At 41.3% G+C, this 27909-nt stretch overlaps 3 protein-coding genes across 3 annotated transcripts; all 3 read left to right on the top strand.

Annotated features, from left to right (window-relative positions):
- Positions 1–10074: 10074 nt before the first annotated feature.
- LOC139579072 (membrane-spanning 4-domains subfamily A member 12-like) lies at positions 10075–18521 on the top strand. The gene is made up of 7 exons (XM_071407305.1): positions 10075–10210; positions 10387–10537; positions 11034–11144; positions 11366–11422; positions 14241–14411; positions 17096–17212; positions 18162–18521. Exons 2-7 carry the CDS (start codon positions 10412–10414, stop codon positions 18219–18221), a joined length of 642 nt encoding a protein of 213 aa, XP_071263406.1. The 5' UTR covers positions 10075–10210; positions 10387–10411; the 3' UTR covers positions 18222–18521.
- A 1494-nt stretch (positions 18522–20015) lies between these two features.
- LOC139579070 (L-asparaginase) lies at positions 20016–22476 on the top strand. The gene is made up of 6 exons (XM_071407302.1): positions 20016–20494; positions 20624–20719; positions 20813–20973; positions 21116–21199; positions 21365–21527; positions 22191–22476. Exons 1-6 carry the CDS (start codon positions 20360–20362, stop codon positions 22341–22343), a joined length of 792 nt encoding a protein of 263 aa, XP_071263403.1. The 5' UTR covers positions 20016–20359; the 3' UTR covers positions 22344–22476.
- A 444-nt stretch (positions 22477–22920) lies between these two features.
- LOC139579071 (voltage-gated monoatomic cation channel TMEM109-like) lies at positions 22921–25994 on the top strand. Its single transcript, XM_071407304.1, has 3 exons — positions 22921–24418; positions 24645–24747; positions 25507–25994. The coding sequence occupies exons 1-3, from the start codon at positions 24212–24214 to the stop codon at positions 25863–25865; spliced, it is 669 nt and encodes a 222-aa protein (XP_071263405.1). The 5' UTR covers positions 22921–24211; the 3' UTR covers positions 25866–25994.
- The last annotated feature ends 1915 nt before the right edge of the window (positions 25995–27909 follow it).

Below are 27909 nucleotides of genomic sequence, written 5' to 3'. Positions count from 1 at the left end.
CAGTTACTTTAAGTCATGTAGGTCAGTCAATATCAAGAACTTTGAACGTTTCTTCAAGTGTAGTCGCAAAAACCATCAAGCGCTATGATGAAACTGGCTTTCATACGGACCGCCACAGGAAAGGAAGACCCAGAGTTACATCTGCTACAGAGGACAAGTTCATTAGAGTTACCAGCCTCAGAAATTGTAGCCCAAATAAATTATTCAAAGAGTTCAAGTAACAGACACATCTCAGCATCAACTGTTCAGAGGAGACTGCGTAAATCATGCCTTCAATGGTTGAATTGCTGCGAAGAAACCACTACTAAAGGACACCAATAATAAGAAGAGACTAGCTTGGGCCAAGAAACACGAGCAATGGACATTAGACCGGTGGCAATATGTCCTTTGGTCTGATGAGTCCAAATTTGAGATTTTTGGTTCAAACCGCCTTGTCTTTGAGAGACGCAGAGTAGGTGAACGGTTGATCTCCGCATGTGTGGTTCCCACTGTGAAGCATGGAGGAGGAGGTGTGATGTATGGGGGTGCTTTGCTGGTGACACTGTCAGTGATTTATTTAGAATTCAAGGCACACTTACCCAGCATGGCTACCACAGCATTCTGCAGCGATATGCCATCCCGTCTGGTTTGCGCTTTGTGGGATTATCATTTGTTTTTCAACAGGACAATGACCCAAAACACACCTCCAGGCCTTGTAAGGGCTATTTGATCAAGGAGAGTGATGAGTGCTGCATCAGATTACCTGACCTCCACAATCACCCGACGTCAACCCAAATGAGATGGTTTGGGATGAGTTGGACCACAGAGTGAAGGAAAAGCAGCCAACAAGTTCACAGCATATGTGGGAACTCCTTCAAGACTGTTGGAAAATAATTTCTCATGAAGATGGTGGAGAGAGTTTAACTCAAATCAAATCTAACTTTATTTGTCACATGCACCGAATACAACAGGTGTAGACCTTTACCGTGAAATGCATATTTACAAGCTCTTAACAGTGCAGTTCAAGAAAGAGTTAAGAAAATATTTACCAAATAAACTAAAGTAATAAAAAGTAACACAATAAAATAACAACAAGGCTATATACAAGGGGTAACATTACAGAGTCAATGTGCAGGGTTACATGTTAGTCGAGGTAATTTGTATATGTAGGTCAGGGTAAAGTGACTATGCATAGATAATTTACAACGAGTAGCAGCAGCGTAAAAACAAATGGGGCGAGGTGTCAACGTACATAGGCCGGGTGGCCATTTGATTAATTGCTCAGGAGTCTTATGGCTTGGGGGTAGAAGCTGTTAATAAGGAGCCTTTTCGACCTATATTTACCGCTTGCCATGCGGTAGCAGAGAGAACAGTCTATGACTTGGGTGACTGGAGCCTTTGACAATTTTTTGGTCTTTCATCTGACACCACCTAATATAAAGGTCCTGGATGGCAGGAAGCTTGGCCCCAATGATGTACTAGGGCGTACGCACTACCCTCTGTAGCGCCTTATGGTCAGATGCCGAGCAGTTACCATACCAGGCGGTGATGCAACCGGTCAGGATGCTCTCCATGGTGCAGCTTGTAACGGTTTTGACTTGAGGTTATTGTTTATAGGGGTGCCAGATAGGTTGTGCCTACCAGAGAAAATATTGGTTTCTCCTTTTGGTATGGGAGGGAATGAGTCCCATCTGGGCCGTCAAGTCTACACCAATACAAAGGACTTATGTAAAAGTCAGGATGGACATACATTTTTCATAAACCCTTAAAACATTGGAAATATGTTCAAAACAGTATTCTTTTGCGTGGGTTGTATTACCAACATAAATGATTACACACACACACACATATACTGTATAAATAACATAACAATGAGTTCTGGTTCTTCCAGAAAAGTCCTGTAGTTCGGGCCTAAAAGAGTCCAGCCCGGTAAAGGAGTTCAGGGAACTCAAGTGACCTTAGTCACGCAATGTTTGTCCGTTCATACAAGTGTAGCTAGCGTAAACCCAGTATCAATCATACAATCAAAATAACAATTATTTTACCACAACCATCAAGCGTATCAACGCTTAATAAGTCCTCAACTACAACTAACTACATAAATCATGGTATACATCACACCAAAACAACTGAAATACCGTATACAAAAAGGTTGTAGTCGGTCAGTCAGACAATCCAATCCGCCAACAGATCTCCAGCGGAGAAAGGCCACGAAGAACAACGGAGAGGTGTAGTCCACGGATGCAAAGAGTGGATCCGATCCTGGGTAAACTTGCTATTAGGCTACAAAGCACACTTTCAAATGCAACAAAACAAACAGAAGAGACGCTTCAGAACCTTGGGTTGAACATATCCTCATTCACGTCTCCATCACAACCGCACTTTTCCGTAGCTGATGCTGGCTATTTAATTGGGAATTAAACGGAAAGCGCCCTAATTGGAAGGAGAAGCACTATTTAATTGGGAATTAAAGGGGAAGTGACCTATTGGAAGGAGAAGCACTGAGACGGTAGAACTTTTTGAGGATCTGGGGACACATGCCAATTATTTTCAATCTCCTGAGGAGGAATAGGTGTTGTCGTGCCCTCTTCATGACTGTCTTGATGGGTTTAGACCATGATAGTTTGTTGTTGATGTGGAAACTTGAAACTTTCAACCCGCTCCACTACAGCCCCGTCAATGTTAATGGTGGCCTGTTTGGCCCGCCTTTTCCTGTAGACCACGATCAGCTCCTTTATCTTGCTCACATTGAGGGAGAGGTTGTCGTCCTGGCACTATACTGCCAGGTCTCTGACCTCCTCCCTATAGGCTGTCTCATCATTGTTGGTAATCAGGCTGTTGTGTCATCAGATAACTTAATGATGGTGTTGGAGTCGTGTTTGGCCACGCAGTCGTGGGTGAACAGGGAGTACAGAAGGGGACTAAGCACACACCACTGAGGGGCCCCAGTGTTGAGGATCAGCGTGGCAGACGTGTTGTTGCCTACCCTTACCACCTGGGGGTGGCCCGTCAGGAAGTCCAGGATCCAGTTGCCTGTAATCCATGGCTTCTGGTTGGGATATGTACGTACGGTCACTGTGGGGACATCGTCGATGCACTTATTGATGAAGCCGATGACTGAGGTGGTATACTCCTCAATGCCATTGGATGAATCCTGGAACATACTTCAGTCTGTGCTAGAAAAACAGTCCTGTAGTGTACCATCTGCGTCATCTGACCACTTCCGTATTGAGCGAGTCACTGGTACTCCCTGCTTTAGTTTTTGCTTGTAAGCAGGAATCAGGAAGATAGAATTATGATCAGATTTGCCAAATGAAGGGTGAGGGAGAGCTATGTATGCGAAAGCTGTGTATGCATCTCTGTATGTGCGTCTCTGTGTTCCTCTGGTTGCACATGTGACATGCTGGTAGAAATGAGGTAAAACAGAAAGTTTGCCTGAATTAAAGTCCCCGGTCACTAGGAGCACCGCTTCTTGATGAGCATGTTCTTGTTTGCGTATGGCCTTATTCAGCTTGTTGAGTGCGGTCTTAGTGCCAGCATCGGTTTGTGGTGGTAAATAGACGGCTACAAATAATATAGATTATAACTCTCTTGGTAGATAGTGTGGTCTACAGCGTATCATAAATTACTCTACCTCAGGCGAGCAATACCTTGAGACTTCTTTAATATTAGACATCGCGCACCAGCTGTTATTGACAAATAAACACCCACCCCCTAGCTTCTCTGTAAATGCAGATGCATGGAAAATACCGCCAGCTCTATATTATCCGTGTTGTCGTTCAACCACGACTCGGTGAAACATAAGATATTATAGTTTTTAATGTCCCGTTAGTAGGATAGTCTTGATCGTATATCATCCATTTTGTTTTCCAATGATTGCACGGTGGCAAATAGAACAGATGGTAGTGGGGGTTTACTCACTCGCCTACGAATTCTCAGAAGGCAGCCCGACCTCCGCCACCTTTTTCTCTGTCTTTTCTTCTAGCAAATGACGGGGATTTGGGCCCATTCCCGAGGAAGCAGTATATCCTTTGCTTTGGACACGTTAAAGAAAAAATCTTTGCCCAGTTTGAGGTGAGTAATTGCTGTTCTGATGTCCAGAAGTTATTTTCGGTCATAAGAGACGGTAGCAGCGACATTATGTACAGAATAAGTTAAAATATAAGTTACAAACAATGCGAAAAAACAAACAAAATAGCACAGTTGGTTAGGAGTCCGTAAAACGGCAGCCATCTCCTCCGGCGCCATTCAAAGCTGTCATCAAGGCAAAGGGTGGCTACTTTGAAGAATCTCAAATATAAAATATATTTTGATTTGTTTGACACTTTTTTGGTTACTACATGATTCCATATGTGTTATTTTATAGTTTGATTTATTATTATACAATGTAGAAAGTTATAAAAAGTAAAGAAAAACCCTGGAATGAGTAGGTGTGTCCAAATTTTTAACTGGTACTGTAAGTGAATTTGTCCCATTACTTTTGGTCCCCTATGTACAAAAAGTGCTGTAATCTCTAAACGGTTCACCCGATATATATGAAAACACCCTCAAATTAAAGCTGACGTTCTCCAATTTAACCTCATCGTCATTGTGTCACTTCTAATCCAAAGTGCTGGAGTACAGAGCCCAAACAACAACAAAAATGTGTCACCGTCCCAATACTTTTGGAGCTCACTGTATTGCCTAGTTAAATAAAGGTTAAATAAAAAAATGTCAAAAATAAAACCACAATTGACACATCAATCCCTTCGCTTGAATTTAAGCTATTATATAAATACTTGCTACAAAAAGAATGCCCAATACAGTATATGGGGCATTGAACAGTCAGCCTTGTGCAGACTCTGCCACGAGGAAACAGATTCAATAGAATATATTTTCTGGTACTGTCCATCGTGGCTCACTTTTTAAATCAGGTCCAGGAATGGTTGTTATGTCATAATATCAGGGTTCAGATGGACCTGCAGACTGTATTGTTATGGGATCGGAAAAAACACGATCAGTCAATGGGAAATATCATTATACTCTTGAGTAAAGTATTTATTTTTAGGGCAATATCGGTAGAAATGTTACAAATAGATAGGTTCAGGACCCTCGTAAGACATCATAGTCAAATGGAGGGATGTATTGCAAAAGGAAATAGCAAAATGGCATTATACTGGGAAAGATGGGTTCATCTGTGGATATCGGAGGGTTGGAGTTAAGATCAGAATGAATGGTGGATTGGCCAATGTGGGTGAAAATCCAACACTTGAAGAAATGTGGAATATGTGTCTAATTTTTCAACTACAGGTACCGTAGATGTGAGTGAAATAGCTTTAAGTAGCAGTAGAACTATTGTTGTCCATTAGTTTACTCCAATTAGAGTAGGGATGGTATGGCAAGGGGGAAAAAGTATAGAGAAAAATAAAACAACATGGTTTCCATGTCTTTGATGCCATTCCATTCACTCTGTTCCAGCCATTATTATGAGCCGTCTTTCCCTCAGCAGCCTCCTGTGACAGACACAAAGTTATTTATGGCTTTATTAAATTAGGATCTTACCAGGAAGCCAATAAATAAAGGGAGCATAAGTTGTAGTTTGGGTAAGCCAACGTCCATGTAGTACAGAGGCACAGCCAACAGCACCTGGAATAGACCCAGCAGTATCGACACCACCTGGTGGCAAAAAGAGAGAACTGCATCTAAAGGAACTGTTTCGATGATTACAAAACTAAGCTCTGTGGTCCGATTCTAGCCTTCTCCCAGTTCCATTCATTCTTGCCCATGAGAAATGACTAGTGCAAAAAGTAGGATGAGGACAATCGGTCCTTCTAGCCCTTGCTTTCACCAGTCCAATGCTTTTAAGTCTATGAGGGGAAGTGAGCAAGTGCGTACTCCGTGGAGCAAGTGTCTGATGCATGGTGACAAGATAGATATATGAATTCCACTCTTAAAAGACAATTGAATGGCACAATAAGGAGGGACAGAGCAGTCTGGTAGATGTATTGACTATCTATATGTATGAGTGTATAGTCATCATTCAATTGATGCCCATTACTCATTCAATTCTCTTACCGCTACAACCTCTGGGTCAAACTTGATGAAGAGGCGATGTAGTTTAGGACCACCTGTTCCTGACTCAGTGGATGACATCATCCTGAATGAAAGGGTTTGGTCCAGGACAGAGGAGAGGAAAGAGAAAAGAGAGAGGGAAAAAAAGGAAGAGGAGAGAAGAGAAAGGAGAGAGGAGACATGCTTATCAAAATCAATCACAAAATGTAACCAATGCAAGGCCCTAAAAATTGTACGTTGACTCTGTACCGGTACCCCCCTGTATATAGTCTCGCTATTGTTATTTTACTGTTGCTCTTTAATTACTTGTTACTTTTATTTATTTTTCCTATCTGTATTTTCTTTAACTGCATTGTTGGTTAGGGGCTCGTAAAGTAAGCATTTCACTGTAAGGTCTACACCTATTTGGCTCATGTGACTAATAACATTTGATTTGATTTGACAAACACAAAATGTAATCACAGGCACTGGAACGCAGATAAACAGTAGAATGCATGTTTGCAATTTTGGGTTCAAAGGTTTGATTGATGATTCACACAGAGTTCTATGCTTTCCAGCATGATATTTGAACTCTGCTTAATAAAGGGATACTTCAGGATTTTGGCAATGAGTACCTTTATTGATTGATTTAATTTATTTGACAATTTGTCAAATCAATACATAAGGGCGCTCCAGCTGGTGACGCCTCCACATACAATTTAAGAAAATCATCAAGGATAACACAATAAAGCTTAACAGCTTATTTCCATTGTGGTCCTTTTGAAGAGGTAAAGGAGAAGTGGGAATACAACAAGGTTAGGCAGCGATTGTCATGACAACAGACAATGACAGACACAATTGTTGTTTGTTTCACAACATCCGATAATTAATAACATTTCCGTTCCTAATAAACAACTATGGACAGGTACATCTTCCTTGTCTCACATACCCTTAATATATAAACAATCAATCCCTATATATATATATAAGTGTTGTTTATTATATTGTGATTGTGTTGTGTGTACAATCACAATATAATAAACAACACTTTTGAGACATGCTACTAATTTAGCCGTTTTTTCAGTGAGAACTTCAAACTACCTATGGAGGTTGTAAGTTTCAAATTCTTTGGAAGATTATTCCAAAGAATGGCAGCCAATTATAAAAATGTTTCTTTCCCCATACTACTTTTACATCTAAAAGGAACAACTTCAGTTTAACTCCTTCTAGTTTAATAGTTATGGTTATCCCGAACTAAGTTAAAGTAGTTGCATAAGTATCTGGGGACCATACTGTGGATAATCTGATGTACAAGACACAATTTTATCTGAGCGACTCTCTCCTCCACTTTAAGCCATCTAAGGCTTTCAAAGTGGGAATAGTCGAGATGCTGGAAGTTTAAGAATAACCCTGACTAATTTGTTCTGAGATGTCTGCAATGTATTTTGTAATACCTTGGGGGCACTATTGTCACAGGAAGAGCATGCGTAGTCAAAGTGACACTGAACAAGAGCCCCTGCCAATGTCCCCATTGCATTCTTATCCAGATATTTGGAGGTTCTAGCCAGGAACCTAATTTTATGGTTCACTTCGGCGATAACATTTTGTGCCATGCTCTCCCCTTTCAGATGGTTATCTTGCACACATCCAAGATACTTAACATAGTCTTTTTCTACGACTACTATGTCACCTACTACCACCTTAAAATCTGGGGATTTCCTCAGTTTCACTTTGTACCCGAACAACATGGACTCTGTTTTTCCAAGGTGAAGTGACAGCTTATTGTCATATAGCCATTTACTGGGGGCTTTCTCAACCACATTCTTGTCTTTGTGGGAAACCAACAGTGCAGAATCATCTGCATATAGGAAAAGGTCACATGTACAGGTAGATTTCAGATCATTTATATGCAATAGAAATAAAAGTGGACCCAGTATACTCCCTTGGGGTACCCCGTAGTTCAAGATTTTGGGTTTAGACAGGGTCCCATCCACATCCACCATCTGTTTTCTTTCTTACAGGTAAGAGCTGACCCATTTTACTGCTAAGTTGTTAAAGCCCATGGCTCTTAGCTTGATTAACAGAATCTCATGATTCACTGTATCGAACGCCTTTTGGAGATCTAACATAACCATAACACAAAATGTCCCTCCATCTACTTCCTTCCTTATGTGGTCCGTCAGATATAGTAGGCAGGTGTCAGTGGAATGGGATTTCATAAAGCCAGATTGGAGCTCATAGAATAGGTTATGTAAAGAAATATAACTGTCAATCTGCTTGAACCTAATCTTTTCCATGACCTCCAAATAAAGCCCACAGGATTGAGACAGGCCGATAGTTTCCATGATCTAACTTATTCCCTTTTTTATATACAGGAATGACCCTTGCAAATTTTTGTTCACTGGGAAAACAGCCTAGTTCAATAGACAGATTCACAATGTGAGTTACACAGGGGGTGATAATTACCGCAGCGTCCTTTAGAGATCTGTCAGGAATGTTGTCAAGGTCAGTTGCTTTGGACTGGTCAAGTTCTTTCAGCCTCTCTAGCACAGTTGACTCAGACACCTTTTCAAATGAAAAATCATCTACATGAATCCCCTGCTGTGAGTAAAACAGCTGGACCTGACTCTCCCCATAGCAACAACAAGGTAACTTGCTAACTAATGTATTAGCTATAGTTGTAAAATAGCTATTCAGACTGTCTGCAACCATGGTCTTATCTGATGTAACCTTCCTCCAATGTCCAAGCTAAGATTATCTACTTCCCCAGAGTCATTGCCAAAATCCCGAAGTATCCCTTTAAGCATGTGCATGTTTGTGTTGAGCTGTAACTGCAAGAGGGGCGAGGTGCATTTGACCTAGCAAGGATTGGATTGTGGTGATGAGTGGTGTGAATGACTGGATGAGAGAGAGAGAGGGAGAGAGATAGAGAGAGCCAGAGAGCGAGAGAGAGATTGAGACAGGAGGAGAGAGAGAAGGTGCGAGAAAAGAAGATGGAGGGAGGGGTGGAGAGAAGGTGGAGAGGGAAAGAAGCACGGGGGAAGGGGAGAGAGAGTCAGAGAGAGAGAATAAGAGAAAAAAGGAGAGGGGAGAGAGGCAGGGAAAGGGGGGGGGGGGGTCTGAGAGAGAGAATGAAAACCACATGTCTGAGTTGGCCTAGTCCCCATTGGATATAGTGGAATGTTGCTGCTGGATGAAAAACAGATGTGCACAGTGGGCTTGGGGAGAGACGGGGGCTTGGGGAGAGACGGGGGAGATATATTACAATTGAATCAAGATATGGGGGCATGGGAACATTTCATTTCCAGACCAGATTCACCAAACATTATTCTAGAGCGTTCAAACACAGACCTCACTGCATGCACTATGCACTCTACTGTATTCGAAGTGGGGAATGGTTTGCTTGTTTAGGCCAAGCAAACGAAATAAATGGAGGGGAGAGAGGGAAGAAAACAAAACAGGGGAAAGAGCAATGAACTACGGTACATTAACAAGGTCCAGCCGACTGGTCTGAACTGTATTGACGCAACATGAAGTTCAAGGACAAGTGAATGTGAGGGGGGGCAGGGCACCATGCACAAATATCCGCCATAATAGAAAGATAGTCTCCTTTTATTTATTTAATTAGCCTACATGTCATTAAACCTTTATTTAAAGATACAGGTCAGTTAAAAACAAATGTATAACGCCTATTTACCATTCTTATTTCTCAATAATCTTGTTCTGTTGCCTACACATCAGGGCTAAACTGCCATACTCTCTCGATTCCCCCTGAAGATCAGCGCAACTTCGTCCACCATTTACGTAAATTCCTCAGCTATTTAAAAACGGACTTACCTTGATGAAAACAGCCCCTGTTGTATGCACACGGTCCTTTTTTGTTGTTGCAAAATGACCGTGTAGGTCCAGGCTGTCACAAAAACGGTCGCTACGAATGTTTATATTGACTCTTGTATCACTGTCTCCCAAGACGAGGGGGGTGACAGTGGGCTAGGGGGTGGAGGCTTCGCACCAGTGAAAGTAAGCTAATCCTACTCATGTTTCGTTCGTGCCAAGAACGGGCGGAGACACAAAAAGTTAAGGGAACGGACTCGGACTGGCTATGTTGCAAAATCTATTTTTCTAATTCGTGGATTAGGCAACAAGAAGTTGAGTTTGTGGATTAGGCATAGTAAAGTGATTTTGTATTTGAAAGGAAAAGGTAAGATGCGTCGATTATCCTAATAGGCTTTTTGATTGTATAACGGTCCACCCTGGAGGTTTCACTATTGTTGTATAATTAATAATATTTTAAATAAAAGTGTTGGTAAGGTCAATCTCTTTAATAGCCTAACAATTGAACACACATTGCGTATTGTCCTTTTCCTTGACCCCCAGTGCCAAAGGACTCCAGAGCCAAAGGATGGCTGTGTCGGTCTCAAGGGACCTGTCAGTGAGCGTGACGACGGACATCAACTCGGATAAACTGACCCACACACAGCAGGCTCTGCGCGAGAGCATCCAGAAAGGCGAGCCAAAGGCTTTGGGGGTGAGCGTCAGATGTCAAAGACTATTTTTACTTTTTTATGGATGGAGATGCTACAATAGGGGGTGGTTATTATTGCATGTTGTGTTCAGCCCTGTGCATTTAGTGTTCTGTTTTTATTTTTTTCCCCATTACGTTTGACTGATGCATTTAAGAATCAAATATGTATTTGTACATGACTCATTATATTTACTGCCTCTATAAAGATGTCAGACATTGATTTGTGGTGAACGCCTGGAACCTAATGTGTTTGTGTCAATAAGTCAATCATATTATAAAGCCCTTTTTACATCAGCAGTTCCCACAAAGTGCATTTACAGTAAACCGGCCAGTGTGTGTGTGCTTGCATCTGTCTGTGTGTGTGATTGTGTGTGTTCTATCTATCTATCTATCTATCTATCTATCTATCTATCTATCTATCTATCTATCTATCTATCTATCTATCTATCTATCTATCTATCTATCTATCTATCTATCTATCTATCTATCTATCTATCAGGTGTCCCAGGTAATGATTGGGTTGATGGTGATGTCCTACTCCATCCCCCTCCTCTCCACTGAGTTCACAGAGGTCGTGACCTTTGGGGTACCATGGTGGAGTGGCCTATCGGTAACCTAGTAACCTAACCTTCACTCATACTCACTCTCTGTACTGAATGGTTACATAAGTTATTCTATCAAATTTGTTATTGTGATTACCAGTAAAAAAAAAAAAAAAAGTGTTGCCATTCAATTTCATTATTATTTTATCAGCTAATGCACTCATTCTTTTAATCATTGGTTATGACATTTTATTGACAATTGGGAGTTGTTTATATCTGCTGTGTCTAGTTCATAGCAGCAGGAGTCATTGCCATAGTGATGGAGAAACACAGCAGTATGAAATCGGTGAGTATGAATACCACCACACGGTATGCTCGCGTACACACACTCACACTAGTGTTCTCATAACCCGCAATCCCCACGGTTATATCCGCGGGGCGTCCAGGTTTAGGGCATTGATGTATATAAACTCTGGATTGCTGATTCTATGTATTGGCCAATGAGAGGCTTTGAAGCCACTGGTCGGCCATATTAGCACTCCCCAGTAAAGCAGTCCTCCATAGAGAGAAATAGTAATGGCGTCTTTTTGTAGGCACTAATTCCGCCATGGTTCATTGGACAAAGCCTATGGGGAAAATCAATGGCGTTTTTGTAGTTTTTTTTGTTTAAAACCTCTTAAAGGGTTGCAGCCTTTTTTTCAATTTCCGCCTAAAATGAAATCTAATTGCCTGTAGCTCAGGACCTGAAGCAAGGATATGCATATTCTTGATACTTTTTGAAAGGAAACACTTTGACGTTTGTGTAAATGTGAAATTAATGTAAGAGCATATAACACATTAGATCTGGTAAAAGATAATAGAAATAAAAAACATGCGGTTTCCCAAAAATAATTGTTGCATCATCTTTTAAATGCAAGAGAAAGGCCAAGACAGTGAAGTAGGATTCTAGGTGTCATTTAGACGTTGTCCACAGTTTGTGTGCAAAGTTTCAGACTGATCCAGTGAATAATTACATCACTATACAATATTTTGTATCAATTCTGCCAGGAGTTTGCCTAAATGTGCCGAATTGGTCAATTTATAAATGTTCAAGTACATTCAACCTTTATTTAACTAGGCAAGTCAGTTAAGAACAAATTCTTATTTTACAATGACGGCGTACCCCGGCCAAACTCTCCCCTAACCCGGATGACGCTGGGCCAATTGTGGGCCGCCCAATGGGACTCCTGATCACGGCCAGGGGTGATACAGCCCGGAATTGAACCAGGGTCTGTAATGACGCCTCTAGCACTGAGATGCAGTGCCTTAGACCACTGCACCACTCGGGAGCCTAACATTACCTTACATAACTACAGAGAACATACAGAAATCCTATGGCAATAAAACATTTAAGTTTACACACTGCCAGGAATGTCATACATGATGGATCATTAGCTTCCCTACAGAAAAGACAGCAGGTGTGGGATGTGGCAAACTGTAGAACCCAGTTCCTACATTTGAATATAAAAATTGATTTTATCAAACAAAATTACGCTACATTTTATGGGACCCTTAGATGACAAATCAGATAAAGATTACTGAATGTAAGTACATTATTTACCTTCAGAGGTGAATGTATCAAACCAGTTGCCATGATAAAAGTGTTTTGTTGTTGTGCACCATCCTCAAACAATAGCATGGTATTTTTTCACTGTAATAGCTACTGTAAATTGGACACTGCAGTTAGATTAACAATAAGACATGTCTATGTCCTGGAAAGTTGGCTGTTGTTTACAACGTCATTCTAGTCACATTATCGCATATTGAGCAACAACTGTCCCGGTTTAGGGACACCGATCCGTTAAAAGCCCAAAATAAGGTTTGTAGTAAACACAGGCTTAGGAGATCTTATACGTTTAGTTCTATGAGATAATCTTCATCAGCTAACATCACCTTTTGTGAATTTTGAGCACATTAAGCACTTCATAATAAAGGCTTCATAATTCATAAAGGTCATGTTAACTGACTATCATCTCATAGAACAAAACGTATAAGATCTCCTAAGCCTGTGTTAACCTCTGACCTTATTGTCAGTGTTCATTTTTCGCATAGGGATGGCTGAATGAACCAGAGGTAACTAATTCCCGGGTTTTAGGACTACAAGTTGGCGAGTTCTATAGGATTGAATGGAATTCAACATTATTTCAATTAAAGTTTCAAGGACAAAATTGCATGTATTTAAGTATTTTTGTTGTTTTAGTGGGGACAGTAACATTAATACTTTCAAAAAATTATACTTTAAGGAAAATGTTTTTAGATATTGCTTTATTTGTATGTTTAGCTCATATCGTATCATTTAAAAGTATGCATTAAGGTGTCTGTAATAGAATAAACGTGGCAATAGCTACCAATTTTTTTTTTTACAACGTTGTTGGAGTGCCAAGATGGAGGCACGGTTGGTTCAAAACAGTCTCCCCCATCATCTAGTGTTTATGTATACATCATTGGTTTAGGGTTATGAAATATTATGCAAATGAAGGGCGGGTAGATAGCAGTTGGGTTGAAGAAAGAGAAAATAATACATAAAAAAATCTATACATGTATTATTGTTGTGCAATTTATATCTAGGCCTATAGACTACATTTAGGGTTTTCTTTCGTGTTTTTGGCATTAGTGTGAAAGCCTAAACTTTGGGGCCTAACTTTACGCGCGCCAAATAGCCTACACGCCAAACGCTTTTGGGAACACACATCGAACCACTGAGGCAAAAATGGCTTTGATGAAGAAAGAACACTGAACGAACTATACAAAAACATCAAAACGAACGTGACGCTATATAATAATAGTGCTGACACAGGCAACTAACCATAGACAATCACCCACGAAATACTCAAGGAATATGGCTGCCTAAATATGGTTCCCAATTAGAGACAACGATAAACAGCTGCCTCTAATTGAGAACCAATCTAGGCAACCATAGACATACAAAACACCTAGACCAGTACCAACCCCATAAACATACAAAAACCAGAGACAGGACAAAAAACATATATCACCCTTGTCACACCCTGACCTAACCAAAAATAATAAAGAAAACAAAGAATACTAAGGTCAGGGTGTGACACCTATCTCTTTCTCCCTCTCTCTCTCTCTCTCTCTCTTTCTCTCTCCCTCTGTCCCTCTAGCTGGGTGTGTGTATGGTGGTGACACTGGTTGCCATTTTGGTTTCTCTCCTGGCCCTCATCATCTACTTCATTGATCTCCACAACAACCCAGAGACACCGTGTAACCACCCCCTGGCCCCCGCAACACACTACTGGCAGGAGTATGAATGTGACCACCAGCACTATGCCACTGTTAGTACCTCTTTCATCATTGGTCTGTGTGTGTGTGCGTGTGTGCGTGTGTGTGTGTGTGTGTGTGTGTGTGTGTGTGTGTGTGTGCGTGCGTGCGTGCGTGCGTGCGTGCGTGCGTGCGTGCGTGTCGCCAGTATCCAGTATCAGTCAAAAGTTTGGACACACCTACTCGTTCAAGCGTTTTTCTATATTTTTACTATTTTCTACATTGTAGAATAATAGTGAAGACATCAAAACTATGATATCACACATATGGATTCATGTAGTAACCAAAAAAGTGTTAAACAAATCAAAATATATTTGAGATTCTTCAAAGTAGCCACCCTTTGCCTTGATGACAGCTTTGCACACTCTTGGCATTCTCTCAACCAACTTCATGAGGTAGTCACCTGGAATGCATTTCAATTAACAGGTGAGCCTTGTTAAAAGGTAATTTGCAGAATTTCTTTCATTCTTAATGCGTTTGAGACAATCAGTTGTGTTGTGACAAGGTAGGATTGGTATACAGAAGATAGCCCTATTTGGTAAAAGACCAATTCCATATTATGGCAAGAACAGCTCAAATAAGCAAAGAGAAACAACATTCCATCATTACTTTAAGACATGAAGGTCAGTCAATACGGAACATTTATTCAAGTGCAGCTGCAAAAACCATCAAGCGCTATGAAGAAATTGGCTCTCATGAGGACCGCCACAGGAAAGGAAGATCCAGAGTTACCTCTGCTGCAGAGGTAATAAAAAGAAGAGACTTGTTTCAGTCAGGAAGTTGAAGTTTGGTCGCAAATGGGTCTTTCAAATGGACAATGACCCCAAGCATACTCCCAAAGTTGTGGCAAAATGGCTTCTGGACAACAAAGTCAAGGTATTGGAGTGGCCATCACAAAGCCCTGACCTCAATCCTATAGAACATTTGTGGGCAGAACTGAAAAAGTGTGTGCGAGCAAGGAGGCCTACAAACCTGACTCAGTTACACCAGCTCTGTGAGGAAGAATGGGCTAAAATTCACCCAACTTATTGTGGGAAGCTTGTAGAAGGCTTCCCAAAACGTTTGACCCAAGTTAAACAATTTAAAGACAATGCTACCAAATACTAATTGAGTGTATGTAAACTTCTGACCCACTGGGAATCTGATGAAATAAATAAAAGCTGAAATAAATAATTCTCTCTACTATTATTCTGACATTTCACATTCTTAAAATAAAGTGGTGATCCTAACTGACCTAAGACAGGGAATTTTTACTAGGATTAAATGTCAGGAATTGTGAAAAACTGAATTTAAATGTATTTATCTAAGGTGTATGTAAACTTCCGACTTCAACTGTATATACTGTATTCTATTCTATTCTACTGTATCTTAGTCTATGCCGCTCTGACATTGCTCATCCATATATTTATATATATTCGTAATTCCATTCCTTTACTTGTGTGTATTGGATATATGTTGTGAAATTGTTAGATATTACTTGTTAGATATTACTGCACCGTTGGAGCTAGAAACACAAGCATTTCGCTACACCCGCAATAACATCTGCTAAACACATGTATGTGACCAATAATATTTGCTTTGATGTGATGGTTGAATTTCTGCAAAGAAACCACTACTAAAGGACATCAATAAGAAGAAGAGACTTGCTTGGGCCAAGAAACACGAGCAATGGACATTAGACCGGTTGAAATCTGTCCTTTGGTCTGATGAGTCCAAATTTGAGATTTTTGGTTCCAACCGCCTTGTCTTTGTGAGACGCAGAGTAGGTGAACGGATGATCTCCGCATGTGTGGTTCCCACCGTGAAGCATGGAGGAGGAGGTGTGATGGTGCGGGGGTGTTTTGAGGGTGACGCTGTCTGTGATTTATTTAGAATTCAAGGCACACTTACCCAGCATGGCTACCACAGCATTCTGCAGCGATATGCCATCCCATCTGGTTTGCGCTTAGTGGGACAATCATTTGTTTTTCAACAGGACAATGACCCAAAACACACTTTCAGGCTGTGTAACGGCTATTTGACCAAGAAGGAGAGTGATGGAATGCTGCATCAGATGATGACCTCCACAATCACCTGACCTCAACCCAATTGAGATGGTTTGGGATGAGTTGGACTGCAGAGTGAAGGAAAAGCAGCCAACAAGTGCTCAGCATATGTGGGAACTCCTTCAAGACTGTTGGAAAAGCATTCCTCATGAAGCTGGTTGAGAGAATGCCAAGAGTGTGCAAAGCTGTTATCAAGGCAAAGGGTGGCTACTTTGAAGAATCTAGAATATAAAATATATTTTGATTTGTTTAACCCTTTTTTGGTTACTAGATGATTCCATATGTGTTATTGCATAGTTTTGATGTCTTCCCTATTATTCTACAATGTAGAAAATAGTAAAAATAAAGAAAAACCCTTGAATGAGTAGGTGTGTCCAAACTTTTAACTGGTACTGTATGTTGTTACCCAACGTGTTTGTGATGCATCATGTTTATGACTCATTGAGAAATTATATTTAATCTGAAATGATAAATCTCTCATATTCAAATGATCTGTTTCATCACAATGCAATATTACAAACGATGTGTGAAAAATGTTCTTACAAATTACTTGCTCTCAGTTTAACTTTAGCTCTCTCTGACTCTCCCTCGCTCCCCGCTCTCTCTCTCTCTCTCTCTCTCTCTCTCTCTCCCTCTCTCTCTCTTTACCTCAGGTGTTCAGTTATGGAGTAAAGTCGTCCCTCCTTCTCTTCACCATCATCCAGATCACCATCTCCTCAACGTTCTCTTACATCCTGTACAAAAAGAGGAGGAGTTTCGGACCATACTCAGTAAGACAGACAGGAAAATACATTAAAGGGGAACTTTAGTATTTTATTCAATTTACAGTTGTAGATTACAAGACTCCATTTACATTATATTTAGTATTTATTAAGATCCCCATTCTGCAGCTACTCTTCCTGGGGTCCAAACAGTGTTAAAACAATTGCATCACAGTAAAACACAACAGCCTACATCATAAATAAAACAATACATCATAAAATACATTATTACTCTATTATTACAAATGTACAATATAAAGTCCACAATACCGCAACATTACAATGTGTATGTTTGTGTGTAGAGTACATGCAGATTACAGATTACAGTGTCTCCTGGCCCATAGACTACTTTCCGGGTTAGGAACCATCGAACCATCTAGGCCGTCATTGTAAATAAGAATTTGTTAGTAACTGACTTGTCTAGTTAAATAAAGGTTGAATAAAATTAAATAAAAAAATTGTAAAATACTTCCCCTTTAATATTTTGTTTATCACTGTAAAATTCGTTATTATCTGGGGTATTATTGCTTAATTACCATGATCATATTCATCATAGGATGTGGTGGGAATAGATATTTTAATTTCTTTACTTGGATTTTTTTGCAGATATGTTCAGTCTAAATGTTATTATTATATGTTTATTGTTTATGATCACAACATATGCTTGCCATATTTAAAACAAGAGTGCTGGCAATGAGGAATAATATTTCAAGACAGAATCCAAACAAAATGAAAGGGCGGTAAAAACAACGGCCATTTTTTCAGAGAGATTGTTTCTGTACAAATATTTTTTTTTACAAGATTGTGTAAATACACAGAGGATGCCACAGGGCAGAAATTAGAGTAGTGCCGTGGAAATTACTGTCAGGGACACCTGAAGTCAATGTAAAATGTTCCTTCACATTAGTTAATCTATTTTTCTACTCTCCCTTTTACTTTCTTTCTCTCTCACTTCCAGTCTCTCAATCAAGATGTTCCCTCGACTCCCATACTGGTCACTGCCCCCGACTTCAACTGACCAATAACAGCCGCAGAAGGACTTTAACTGACCAATCACATCTACAGACAGATTTCCACCAATTCCCCTCTTATGATACTGATGATTTGTCCGCCACTGATGGTTTGTTTAAGTTTCTACCATTGTGGCTTTATGTTATGTCTTTGAATGTGTAACATGAAGCTGTGGAATTGATTTGGATGTTATTCCATAGTATGCAGTATTTTACTACAATGCAGTGTTAAATAATGGTTTAATTTCCCCTAAATTCCTCATTTGTTTTGTATATTACCACCTAAATAAAATCATTTATATCAAAAATACTGTTCTTCAAAACGCATTTGTAAAATTATCTCCATTTGTTCTGATAGTAGGTCCCGCTCATCTTCTCTCCGGATAGTCAGGACAAAGTATTCTCTCTCTCTAGAACACAAGTTTGCCTTGTCCAAGCCAGAACGGCCCATAGGGGCTGTATATCGCCTGTTTCTGCAGCGTGAGGCAGCTTGATGTACAAGTACACCTCATGAACAGGACGCTAGAATGCCTAGAATGATAGAACAACATGAAGAAGGTTTAGACATCAAATGTCATCTTAAGATTCTCCAGAAAGTGTTACTGTAACCAGGTTATGTATGTGCTCTGGGAGCCAGATGAAACCTCCAGTGAATGGATGGAACTGAATGGAACCATTTGGAACAGTTGACTGCATTTTGGTTGGCTCCCATGTACAGTACACTTCCTGGTATCGTTCGAATCAAAGCCTTTTCTCCCATTCTAGGCACTAGGCCAGAGAGATTCCACTCTCGTCTCTATCCATTCGAAACACACACACACACACACACACACACACACACACACACACACACACACACACACACACACACACACACACACACACACACACACACACACACAGTGACTGGGCCATCCAGCTGCCGACCTCCTGACCTCCCTCATCTCTTCCTGTTCTGTTCCCTCACAGTCTCTCCTTTCAGAGACATGGAATGTGGCCCAAATGGCACCATATTCCCTATATAGTGCACTACTGGTCAAAAGTAGTGCACTATATAGGGTAAAGGGTGCCATTTGGGAGGGAGGCAGGGTTACAGGGTAGTTGAGTGGCTGAGCTGTTCACTGCTTTGATGGAGTCTGACTCCAGATTATTCAAAAAACTCATTGTTTTGTTCCTCTCTGGCCCCCTCTTTCATTCTATCTCATACTCTCCCTCCCACCCACACACAATCCACCCCTCTCTTTTTCCATCCAACCTTCCTAACCTCCTTTTTTCCCATATCCTTCTTTCTCGCTCTTTACATTTACTTATTCACTACATTATTACATTTGTTTTTATTTATGAGGGACAAATATTAAAAGCTCTTTATAAATAAATATACATGATTATTTTCTCTCCCTCCCTCTTTTTTCCCTCTCTCTGAACATCTCCCTGGTGTCAGAAGGGATGACGTCTTTATTTGTAATTTGAGTAGCCTAGCTACATATCTCTGTTCTTTCTGCCAAGGAATTTTCAGTACATGGAAGACTTCGGTCCAACGGCCACAAATATACCATCATCATGGTCGTCAACATCCCATTGCTTTCACTGACAATTGACAGCAACAGGGTGAACTTTTTTGCCTAAACAACCCAAGGTCTTTACAAATAGTGAATTAAACCTACTGTATCTGGTCGAAGAACAAGTGTATGCACAATTGTCATTTTGCGCCACCAAAAGAGGCTTGTATTTAGATCAATATAATGGCTTTGCTACCACCTAGTGGACATGACCAGTTGTAAAAGAAAAGCAACAAAATAATCTGGCCATTCATCTCGCGCGCCCTCCAACGGTTGTGTTGGTTTGTTGACAAGCTCTAATACCTTGATGAGCAAACTAGTTTGCTTACATGAACTAACTGTTCAATGTTTGTAAAGTAACGTGATACTATAGAAAGGTAGTAAGCTACTCTAGTTAGTTCACCACTTCAATATGCAGCAGAGAGAAGATAGCTAAGTGCTGCAATTAGCTAGCTACCTAAATTTGATGCGCTAGCTAGCTACTAGTAACGTTAGCAGAGTAGCTAGATATATCAAAGCTACCGAGCTTTTACTCATTCTGCGTGTTTATCTATCGTAATACATACCACCTGCTCTTTGTCACAGCTATGGAGAAAACCCCAGCGAGGGATCTCAGCCTAAAACCGATCGTGATCGCAGGCCCTGTGATCAGGGACAAGACGTTTCTGCAATGGCTGGGCAAGGTCCTAGAGCTCAGCTGGCTTCGGAACAAGGACATAGAGGCAAGGCCATATGAGTTCATCTATAATTTGGATAGACCCATTTGCCCATGTATCAGTGATGTTACACATGACTTTCACACCTACTCCATGATGATAAATACCTGGTTCAACTCTTTGTGTTTCCTTCAGGAGCGCAAGGGACTGTTGGGAGAGTTGCTTCCCTCCTTCGCTAACGGAGCTGTAGAGAACAACGACTTCCTCTCCCTCCAGGAGATCCTAGAAAATGTGTGCAGTAGTGTGTGTGTGTGTCTGTGTTTTCTTTATTTGGGTACATTTTCTTCTCTCACACACACTTGTCTTGCATATACCCCCCCTCAGATGGATGTGAACTGTGGGGACTATGACGGCACCAAACCCCTGCTGAAGGCCTGTGAGATCGGTAACCTGGACATGGTCAAGTACCTGCTGGCCAAAGGAGCCTCCCAGCATTTGAAAGACCGCTTCGGAAACACACCCCTACGCCTGGCCATTATCAACAGGTAGCCCACTAACCCTGCTCTGCTTTGTCAAAGCGTCATTGTAAGTAGCCTACCTGGAATAAGTCTAGAAGTGGACTAATAAAGCAACATTGAAAGCACACACACTAAAGCCAGATAATGGTGGCTCACATTTGCATGTCAGGCATTATGACGTCATCAAGTTCCTGAGGATGAGAGAGGCGTCACTGGCTATGCCCGCAGTGAGGATCGGCGTGGAGCTGCTGCAGTGAGTAACACCTTATTCATTAACATGAATCATTTTGAGCCGTGCTTTCATTATTCAAAAATAAGATGCCACTCTTGTTATAGAAATATTGACCCACGTCTCTCTCTCCCCCTCCTCCCATTTCCCGCGATCTCCCTCCCTCTCCCACCGCTCCCTCCCTCTCAGGGCGGTGGCCAAGAAAGACTACCAGCTGCTTCATGCCTGGGCACTGTCTGGAGTGGACATGGACTCTAAGGACTACAATGGACGCACGGCCATGCACCTGGCTGTCAAGATGAGGGACACAGTCATGGTCCGCAGGCTGCTGGAGTATGGGGCAACCCCGCTGGTAAGAACCAGGGTCATATTCATTAGTGGAAAATGTTGCAAAACTCTGAAACTGAAAAACAAAAACAAGTATTTCTTATTGGACAAGTGCAGGTAGTCCCTCCCAGTTCCTCAAAGTTTCGACCCGTTTTCTTCCATTTCGTGCCTAGTGAATACAGCCCCTGATCTACCAAATGGGTTAGACGGAAAGGGAGGTGTGAGGTATAAGAAGCCGTGGGTCAGTATGGGGCCACCCTCTGGTAAGAACCAGGGTCATGTTCACTCACTAGGCACTAAACGGAAGCAAACAGGCTGAAACAGGGAGGTACTATCTGAACTTGTCCAATAAGAAACACATTTTCAGTTGCACAACGTTTTGAAAGGTTTTGCTACAGTGCGACCCTGCTCATCTCAGGGTGGGGTAGGAGAGGTAAAAGAGGTAGTAATTTAATCTTCACCAAAGTATTGTAGCAACTGGACCTAAGTGTTTTTACTCTACAGTTAGAGTTTCAGCAGCATCCTCAACATACCACCACTACATTTGACAATTGAAATGAATGTCCTTTTTCCAAATTCACCTTAGAGTCCGATCCACTCCTCAACCTTACCTCACCTCTCTTCTCATGTCCTTCTCTCTCCTGCCCTTCCTCTTCTCCTCTCTTTCTCCTCCTCCCCTCCCACCCAGGAGATAGATATCTGGGGCCAGACTCCGGTGGACGAGGCCCGTAAAGGCAACATGTTGAGGATCATGCTGGTGTTCCACCCCCTCTTCACTGAGCAGCTCACCACCAAGCTGGCCTACCTGACCTGCAAGGCCCAAGCCCAGAGGAACAAGTAATGGAAGAAGACCCTGAATGTGTCCCAAATGGCACCCTATTCCCTATATAGTGCACTACTTTTGACCAGGACCATAGGTAATGAAGTAAACACCGGGCACATGATAACAGTTGAATAAATCAACTTTAATTTCACTTATTTTGTTCAGACATTTATTTTAGCTATTTTGTGTGTGATATAAACACCTACTACTACTACATATTTTTAAGTGGTCGAACAAATAGACAACAGCAGGAGATGAGGGTATGAAAATAAAGGTTGGTATAAAATACATTTGTGGCCGTCAACTGCCAAACGTTGTCGAACGTTGCAGATAGAAATGACATGAACAGAGCTAATGTGAATCCTTATTCTGCATGTCAGAGAATGTTTGTTCTACATGGCCTATTTCAATCGGAACGTTGTAAAACGTTGCGACCTGCAGGATAAGCTATTTAATGTCGGCTTCTTGACAGTAGGTGGCGAGCGTGCCCTATTTCCCTTTTTCTACCCGGTGGGCAGGTTTCAGGAATTCCATCCAGTCTACGCAAACCCTCATTTAAATTGCAAATGGAAGGCTAGGGCAAGTTAACTTGATTTTAGCCTGATCGAAAAAATAAACAGTGGTGTGAAGAAGATAATGAGGGAATAATAGTCGATCAATATATTAGTAATCAGTTGTATTATTGTATTGCAGTGTATACAGATGGTTCAAAGGATACGATGAATGGGAAGACGGGAGCGTGTATTTATTCTTGAGTTCGATGTTAGTCTATGCAAGTCTAACAAATGATTTGTCTGTATATTCAACGGAAACGTTTGCGATAATTGGATTGCAATGAATAGAGGAGGTGCAACCAAGAAGAGTAGTAATATGTTCGAACTCTGCATCGGTTTTGTGTAGTTTAAGATCTGGAAAGTCAGAACGTGATGATTTATGGTTAGAAGTAATGATGCCGTTGTTGGTGCTACAAAGAAATGGTATTGACATTTAGTTCGGTTGAATCCCGGCTGATGCAGGAGTTTATGGAAATAATATAGTAGATATAACAGCAAAAAGAGCAGTGAAAAGTACTATTGTGGATATACAGGTGCAGTTGGGTAGAGGAGAGATTAAAACATTCATTCGAAAAAATGGTTTAGATTGCTGGCAGAGACAATGGGATGAAAGAAGTAAGGGCAGACATTTTTATAGTACAAGGACATCTTTACGGGAGATAGTGTCATGTGATGAGAACAAAAGGGAGGAGGTTATGTTGTGTAGGATGAGATTAGGGCATACGGGATTGAATTCATTTTTTTAAATTGATAGGAAATATGGTACTGGAATGTGTAATGGCTGTATGGTAGAGGAAACGGTTGAACATGTATTACCATTTTGTGAAATGTGTGTAGAAAGGGAGAGTGTGTTCGACAGGGTCAGAGGTTGGACGGGAGTGGATGGTATTTTGGGTGGGGGGTGATGGGAGTGGTGAGGTTTGCACGGAGTTATTTTATTTTATTAGAAATCCAGGGTTAGTCAAGAGAATATACTGTAGTGGTATAGCTAGGTCGTCACACTCCAGTACAGTAGGTGGCGGTGTATGCACTTGTCAGTTGATTGCGATTTGCCAATAAAACTTAAAGATGAAGAAGGGCAACGCAACTACTGTAGTACATTTTGTGTTGACCTGCCCACTTTCTATATCCTGGAAACTGTAGGTAGACTATGTTTTTTCCCCTTTCCATATGTAAGACATAGGCTACATTGTAGCCAATATGTTTCTGTCCGTAGAGTGGCCAGTTTAGATTGTTGCAGCATATGTTTATGCAGTGAAACCATATTCAACTAAATCTAAAGACGTTGGATGTTTTTTTAATTGTTTGATTTTACATAAGGCGTCTGAAAAAATGAAAGTGTGTTTCGTCTTGTGTGTGCTGAGCACCGTGGTAGTTAACGTTACTTGTTCGGGAGAATATAGTCGCTTCGACAAGTCATTTAACTATTCCCCGGGAATGATACAAGTCCTCCGGGAGACGCTCACGGATTGGTCCCAGGAGGCGCACGGTTACCTTGTCCACCTTATCGGGGCGCGGTCTGTTGAAACTGCACAGAAGGTGAGGAACAAAGAATAGCCTGCTCTAAATTCAATTTAAGAGTAGTATGTATCATAAATTCTTAGTCTAATGATGTCAGTTTTTGTCGAATTAGGTAGGTGCAAGTAGCAACAAGTCGGCCTATACGGGAACCCTTGTGCATGCTTGTTTTATTTCCGTATTTAGTGACCCATGTGTTTGCCTCAAACAGAACCCTATATCAACTCTCTCTCTCCCCTCCTATCAGTGTTTCTTTCAGTTGGTCAAGTATCTGGCTGCGGTAGCGGCCAGTGGCGCAAATGTGGTTATGAAGTACCTCACCCAGTTCCTGAGGGCAGCAGGAGTTGATGGTAAACAGCTGCTCATTCATTATAATATTAAAGACAACACTGATGCTAAATCAGCACTCCTATTCCCACTTTATGAATACAGGCCCAGAAAGCTAATGCAATACTCCAGTCAGTCACCAATACTGTTCCCAGAGAGCTAAAGCATGTCATGTGCAGACTTTTGTTTCAGCCCAGCACTAACACACCTAATCAATGTCTTGATGAGCAGTTGACTAGTTGGATCTGGTGTATTAGAGCTGGGCTGGAGCAAAAAACCTGCACAACCTGTAGCTCCCCAGGACCAGGGCTGATAACCAGTGCACTATTCAATAATGGAACAGACAGTTGTCAATACAACAATAATAATTAAGTAAATCATTCTAATGTCATCTATTGAATGATCCCATATTGTGCAACATCTCAACACACAACCCATGTACAGTACTAGATACACTCTCACATTGTAATTTACTGTAATTGTTCTCTGTAGACACACACACACACAACACAACTGGATGAAAGTCTGACCTGCCAAGGGAGCCCTTTACCCACTGACAGACATGCCCTGGATTAGGCGTGTGTGCCAGACGGGCAAACCTTTTTTTCCACATTGCCAAAAGTAACCTACTAGGCTTTGTGACTATAACCTACTGGTACAATAATTACATAGCAACACACTGCTAAGACTACGTTTTTGCCACATCTTGTAATGGAGACAAGGAAGCATTTAAAAAAATACTAGACCAGAAAATGCACTAATATCATGTATCTCTCTTCCAGTTGAAATGCCTGTTAACAGTATCACCCCAGATGCTGTGGTCAATATCGGTCAGTGGCTTCTGCTGGCTCTCATTGGCTACTGGCTGCTGTCCCTGGCCTTCCGCTTGGTGGCATCCACTCTGAGGCGGGTCCTGTGGCTACTGAAGCTGGGTGTGGTTTTAGGACTGTTTGGCTTGATCCTAAGCGATCACAGCGCTGGAACAGAGACTACGGCGCTGCGATTGGCCGGCCTGGTGAGCGTCTGCGTCCTATTGGGTATAGGGCATTCTGGCACCGGAGGCGACAAAACCGACCTGGAGGATCAAGTGAGGGTGCTAGAGAGACAAGTGAGAGAAATGGAGAGGAGGAGGAGTGAGTGAGGGATGGATGGATGGGAATTGAAAGGCCTTGTTTTGAACATAATCTAGGTCTAGGATCGTAATCACGACATTGTACATAACGTTTTGGTATTGTTTTGCATAATAAAGCATTTGCCTTTTTCATAAAGATCCTATAGTTATTTTGTGTGTGAAACAGAATTGACAGCTGATTAGCTTGTTTTCAAGGAGACAGACAGAGTATGGTATTTTCTGTTTATTAAGGTGGATATGTGCATTTCCTACTAACTATTCTGCTATAAATATTCGTAGAATAAAAACAAACTAAACATTCCATAAGGTCAAACGATATGGCGTTGGAAATCATATTTTCATGTCTACAGCGATCATCTTTCATTCTCACTCCTCTCCAGTTATGGCGGCATACAACACAAACAAGTTCTCAAATAAAACAAATGGATACATACTTCCTATTACCTACCGGTACATTTGAGATCTGTCCATTCCTTTAAAGTGTGCGTGCATTGGGATGAGACAGTGAGAAAAGCAGTTCTGGAAGAACATTTTAAAAGTGACTCCAAAAGCTTGAGCTTGATCAAGTGGCATCTGACCTTCTCCCCTTGACCAACTAGGGCCAGGAGTTTTTCCAGTTCTGGTTACATGGTCTGGAAATGCCATGTTCCTGAATATAATAATGTAGAATTCATTTTCCTCACCCCCTGACCTGGGGTACATTCATTAGGAACCTAAAGGAAGCAACCAGGTTGAAACAGGTAGGGACTAACTGAATTTGTCCCCAAAATAAATGTTTCCATTGTGCACTTATGAATACACCCCAGGACAATCTCCCTTTGGTAGAGGAGATGAAGGCACTGGGTGCGTTTGCGTGGTGAGGCTTATGCAAACGACTAGACGGAATTCGAGGAGTGAAATTGGGGGAGGAGCAACTGCGACAGCCAAAAGTTGGACACGTGGTTTTACAACAAATCTCAGATGAACATAGCGGTGTGCCATTGTTATAAAAGTATTTCTTTATAGTGTTAAAATAATCATGTCTCCAACTCCCATATCACACAATCATAATTTGTAATCGTGTGTGTACTTTGTACAAACAATGAGAGAGACTCTCATATCACATTCATTTTGTATATATCCACTGTATACATACATCGAGGCAAAGTTGGTTCCTGTTTCAGTCATGTCTTTGGTCATGTTCGTGTGGGTTTAACAAAAACAGCCTAATGATTGGTGGACAATAGAGCCTCCCGCAATGCAGGGGATGGCTGCAGGATGAAGTAGGTGACCTTTGATTTTTGTAAAGTTCATGCAGTCGACATGTAGGCACAAGTGGGATCATTTGTATCCCCATAATTCAACACACTGACAGGTGACCAACGACGGTCACCGACTTGACAAAAGTGATCCGCTCGAACGCGTCCACTGTCTGTAAAACCTTCAGGAGTGCATCATTATATAAAAGACATGAAATATGATAAATAGGATTTTATGCAGACGATATATAACATCTTAATAAAATAGAACCCTCCCAATGTATTAATAAGCTGCATAAACAGTTATTTAACTCTACAAACCCTGTTGAAATGACAGTTTCATATGTAGTACTAAAATGGTGCACCATGCATATAATGACAAACAGCTATACTTTGGCATGGAAAGGCATTTCTGATCGTATTTGCATATATACTGTATAAATATACACAACAGGAAGTAGCTACCAGCAATTAGCTACCTACCCGACAGGCGGAGAGGTTTGCTTGGTCTATCTTGAGTGAATGATGAGTTTTCCTAGTGGCTTCTGATTGTATGATTAGGTGTGATGTGGGTTCTGAATGTTCTGATTGGATAATGATATTCTTAGAAAAATACTCCAAGAAGGTTCTTTGGCTGTACCCATTTTTGGTTCCAAGTAGAGCCCTGAAAGGCAGTTATCGGTTGTGTTCCTCTCCTCAGACGTTGCTGACGAATGCCAGTTCTTACAACTCTCGGATAGCTATTTTACGTATCAGCTAACCATATGTTATAGCCATCGGGTGCCCGACGGCACAGTCGATGCCGTGGCACGCCA

Source organism: Salvelinus alpinus, chromosome 6, assembly GCF_045679555.1.
Source record: "Salvelinus alpinus chromosome 6, SLU_Salpinus.1, whole genome shotgun sequence".
Lineage (NCBI taxonomy): Eukaryota > Metazoa > Chordata > Actinopteri > Salmoniformes > Salmonidae > Salvelinus > Salvelinus alpinus.
Note: the sequence above shows the minus strand (reverse complement) of the source record. Positions and strands in the feature narration are given on the sequence as shown.

Excerpts from the sequence above, each read along its gene's own strand:
- LOC139579071 (XM_071407304.1), top strand. The coding sequence starts at position 24,212 with ATGAAAGTGTGTTTCGTCTTGTGTGTGCTGAGCACCGTGGTAGTTAAC. Across the intron at positions 24,419-24,644 it reads CTGTTGAAACTGCACAGAAG|TGTTTCTTTCAGTTGGTCAA; the intron begins GTGAGGAACAAA and ends CCCTCCTATCAG. Across the intron at positions 24,748-25,506 it reads GAGGGCAGCAGGAGTTGATG|TTGAAATGCCTGTTAACAGT; the intron begins GTAAACAGCTGC and ends TCTCTCTTCCAG.
- LOC139579070 (XM_071407302.1), top strand. The coding sequence starts at position 20,360 with ATGGAGAAAACCCCAGCGAGGGATCTCAGCCTAAAACCGATCGTGATC. Across the intron at positions 20,495-20,623 it reads TTCGGAACAAGGACATAGAG|GAGCGCAAGGGACTGTTGGG; the intron begins GCAAGGCCATAT and ends TGTTTCCTTCAG. Across the intron at positions 20,974-21,115 it reads CGCCTGGCCATTATCAACAG|GCATTATGACGTCATCAAGT; the intron begins GTAGCCCACTAA and ends TTTGCATGTCAG.
- LOC139579072 (XM_071407305.1), top strand. The coding sequence starts at position 10,412 with ATGGCTGTGTCGGTCTCAAGGGACCTGTCAGTGAGCGTGACGACGGAC. Across the intron at positions 11,145-11,365 it reads CATGGTGGAGTGGCCTATCG|TTCATAGCAGCAGGAGTCAT; the intron begins GTAACCTAGTAA and ends TGCTGTGTCTAG. Across the intron at positions 17,213-18,161 it reads GGAGTTTCGGACCATACTCA|TCTCTCAATCAAGATGTTCC; the intron begins GTAAGACAGACA and ends TCTCACTTCCAG.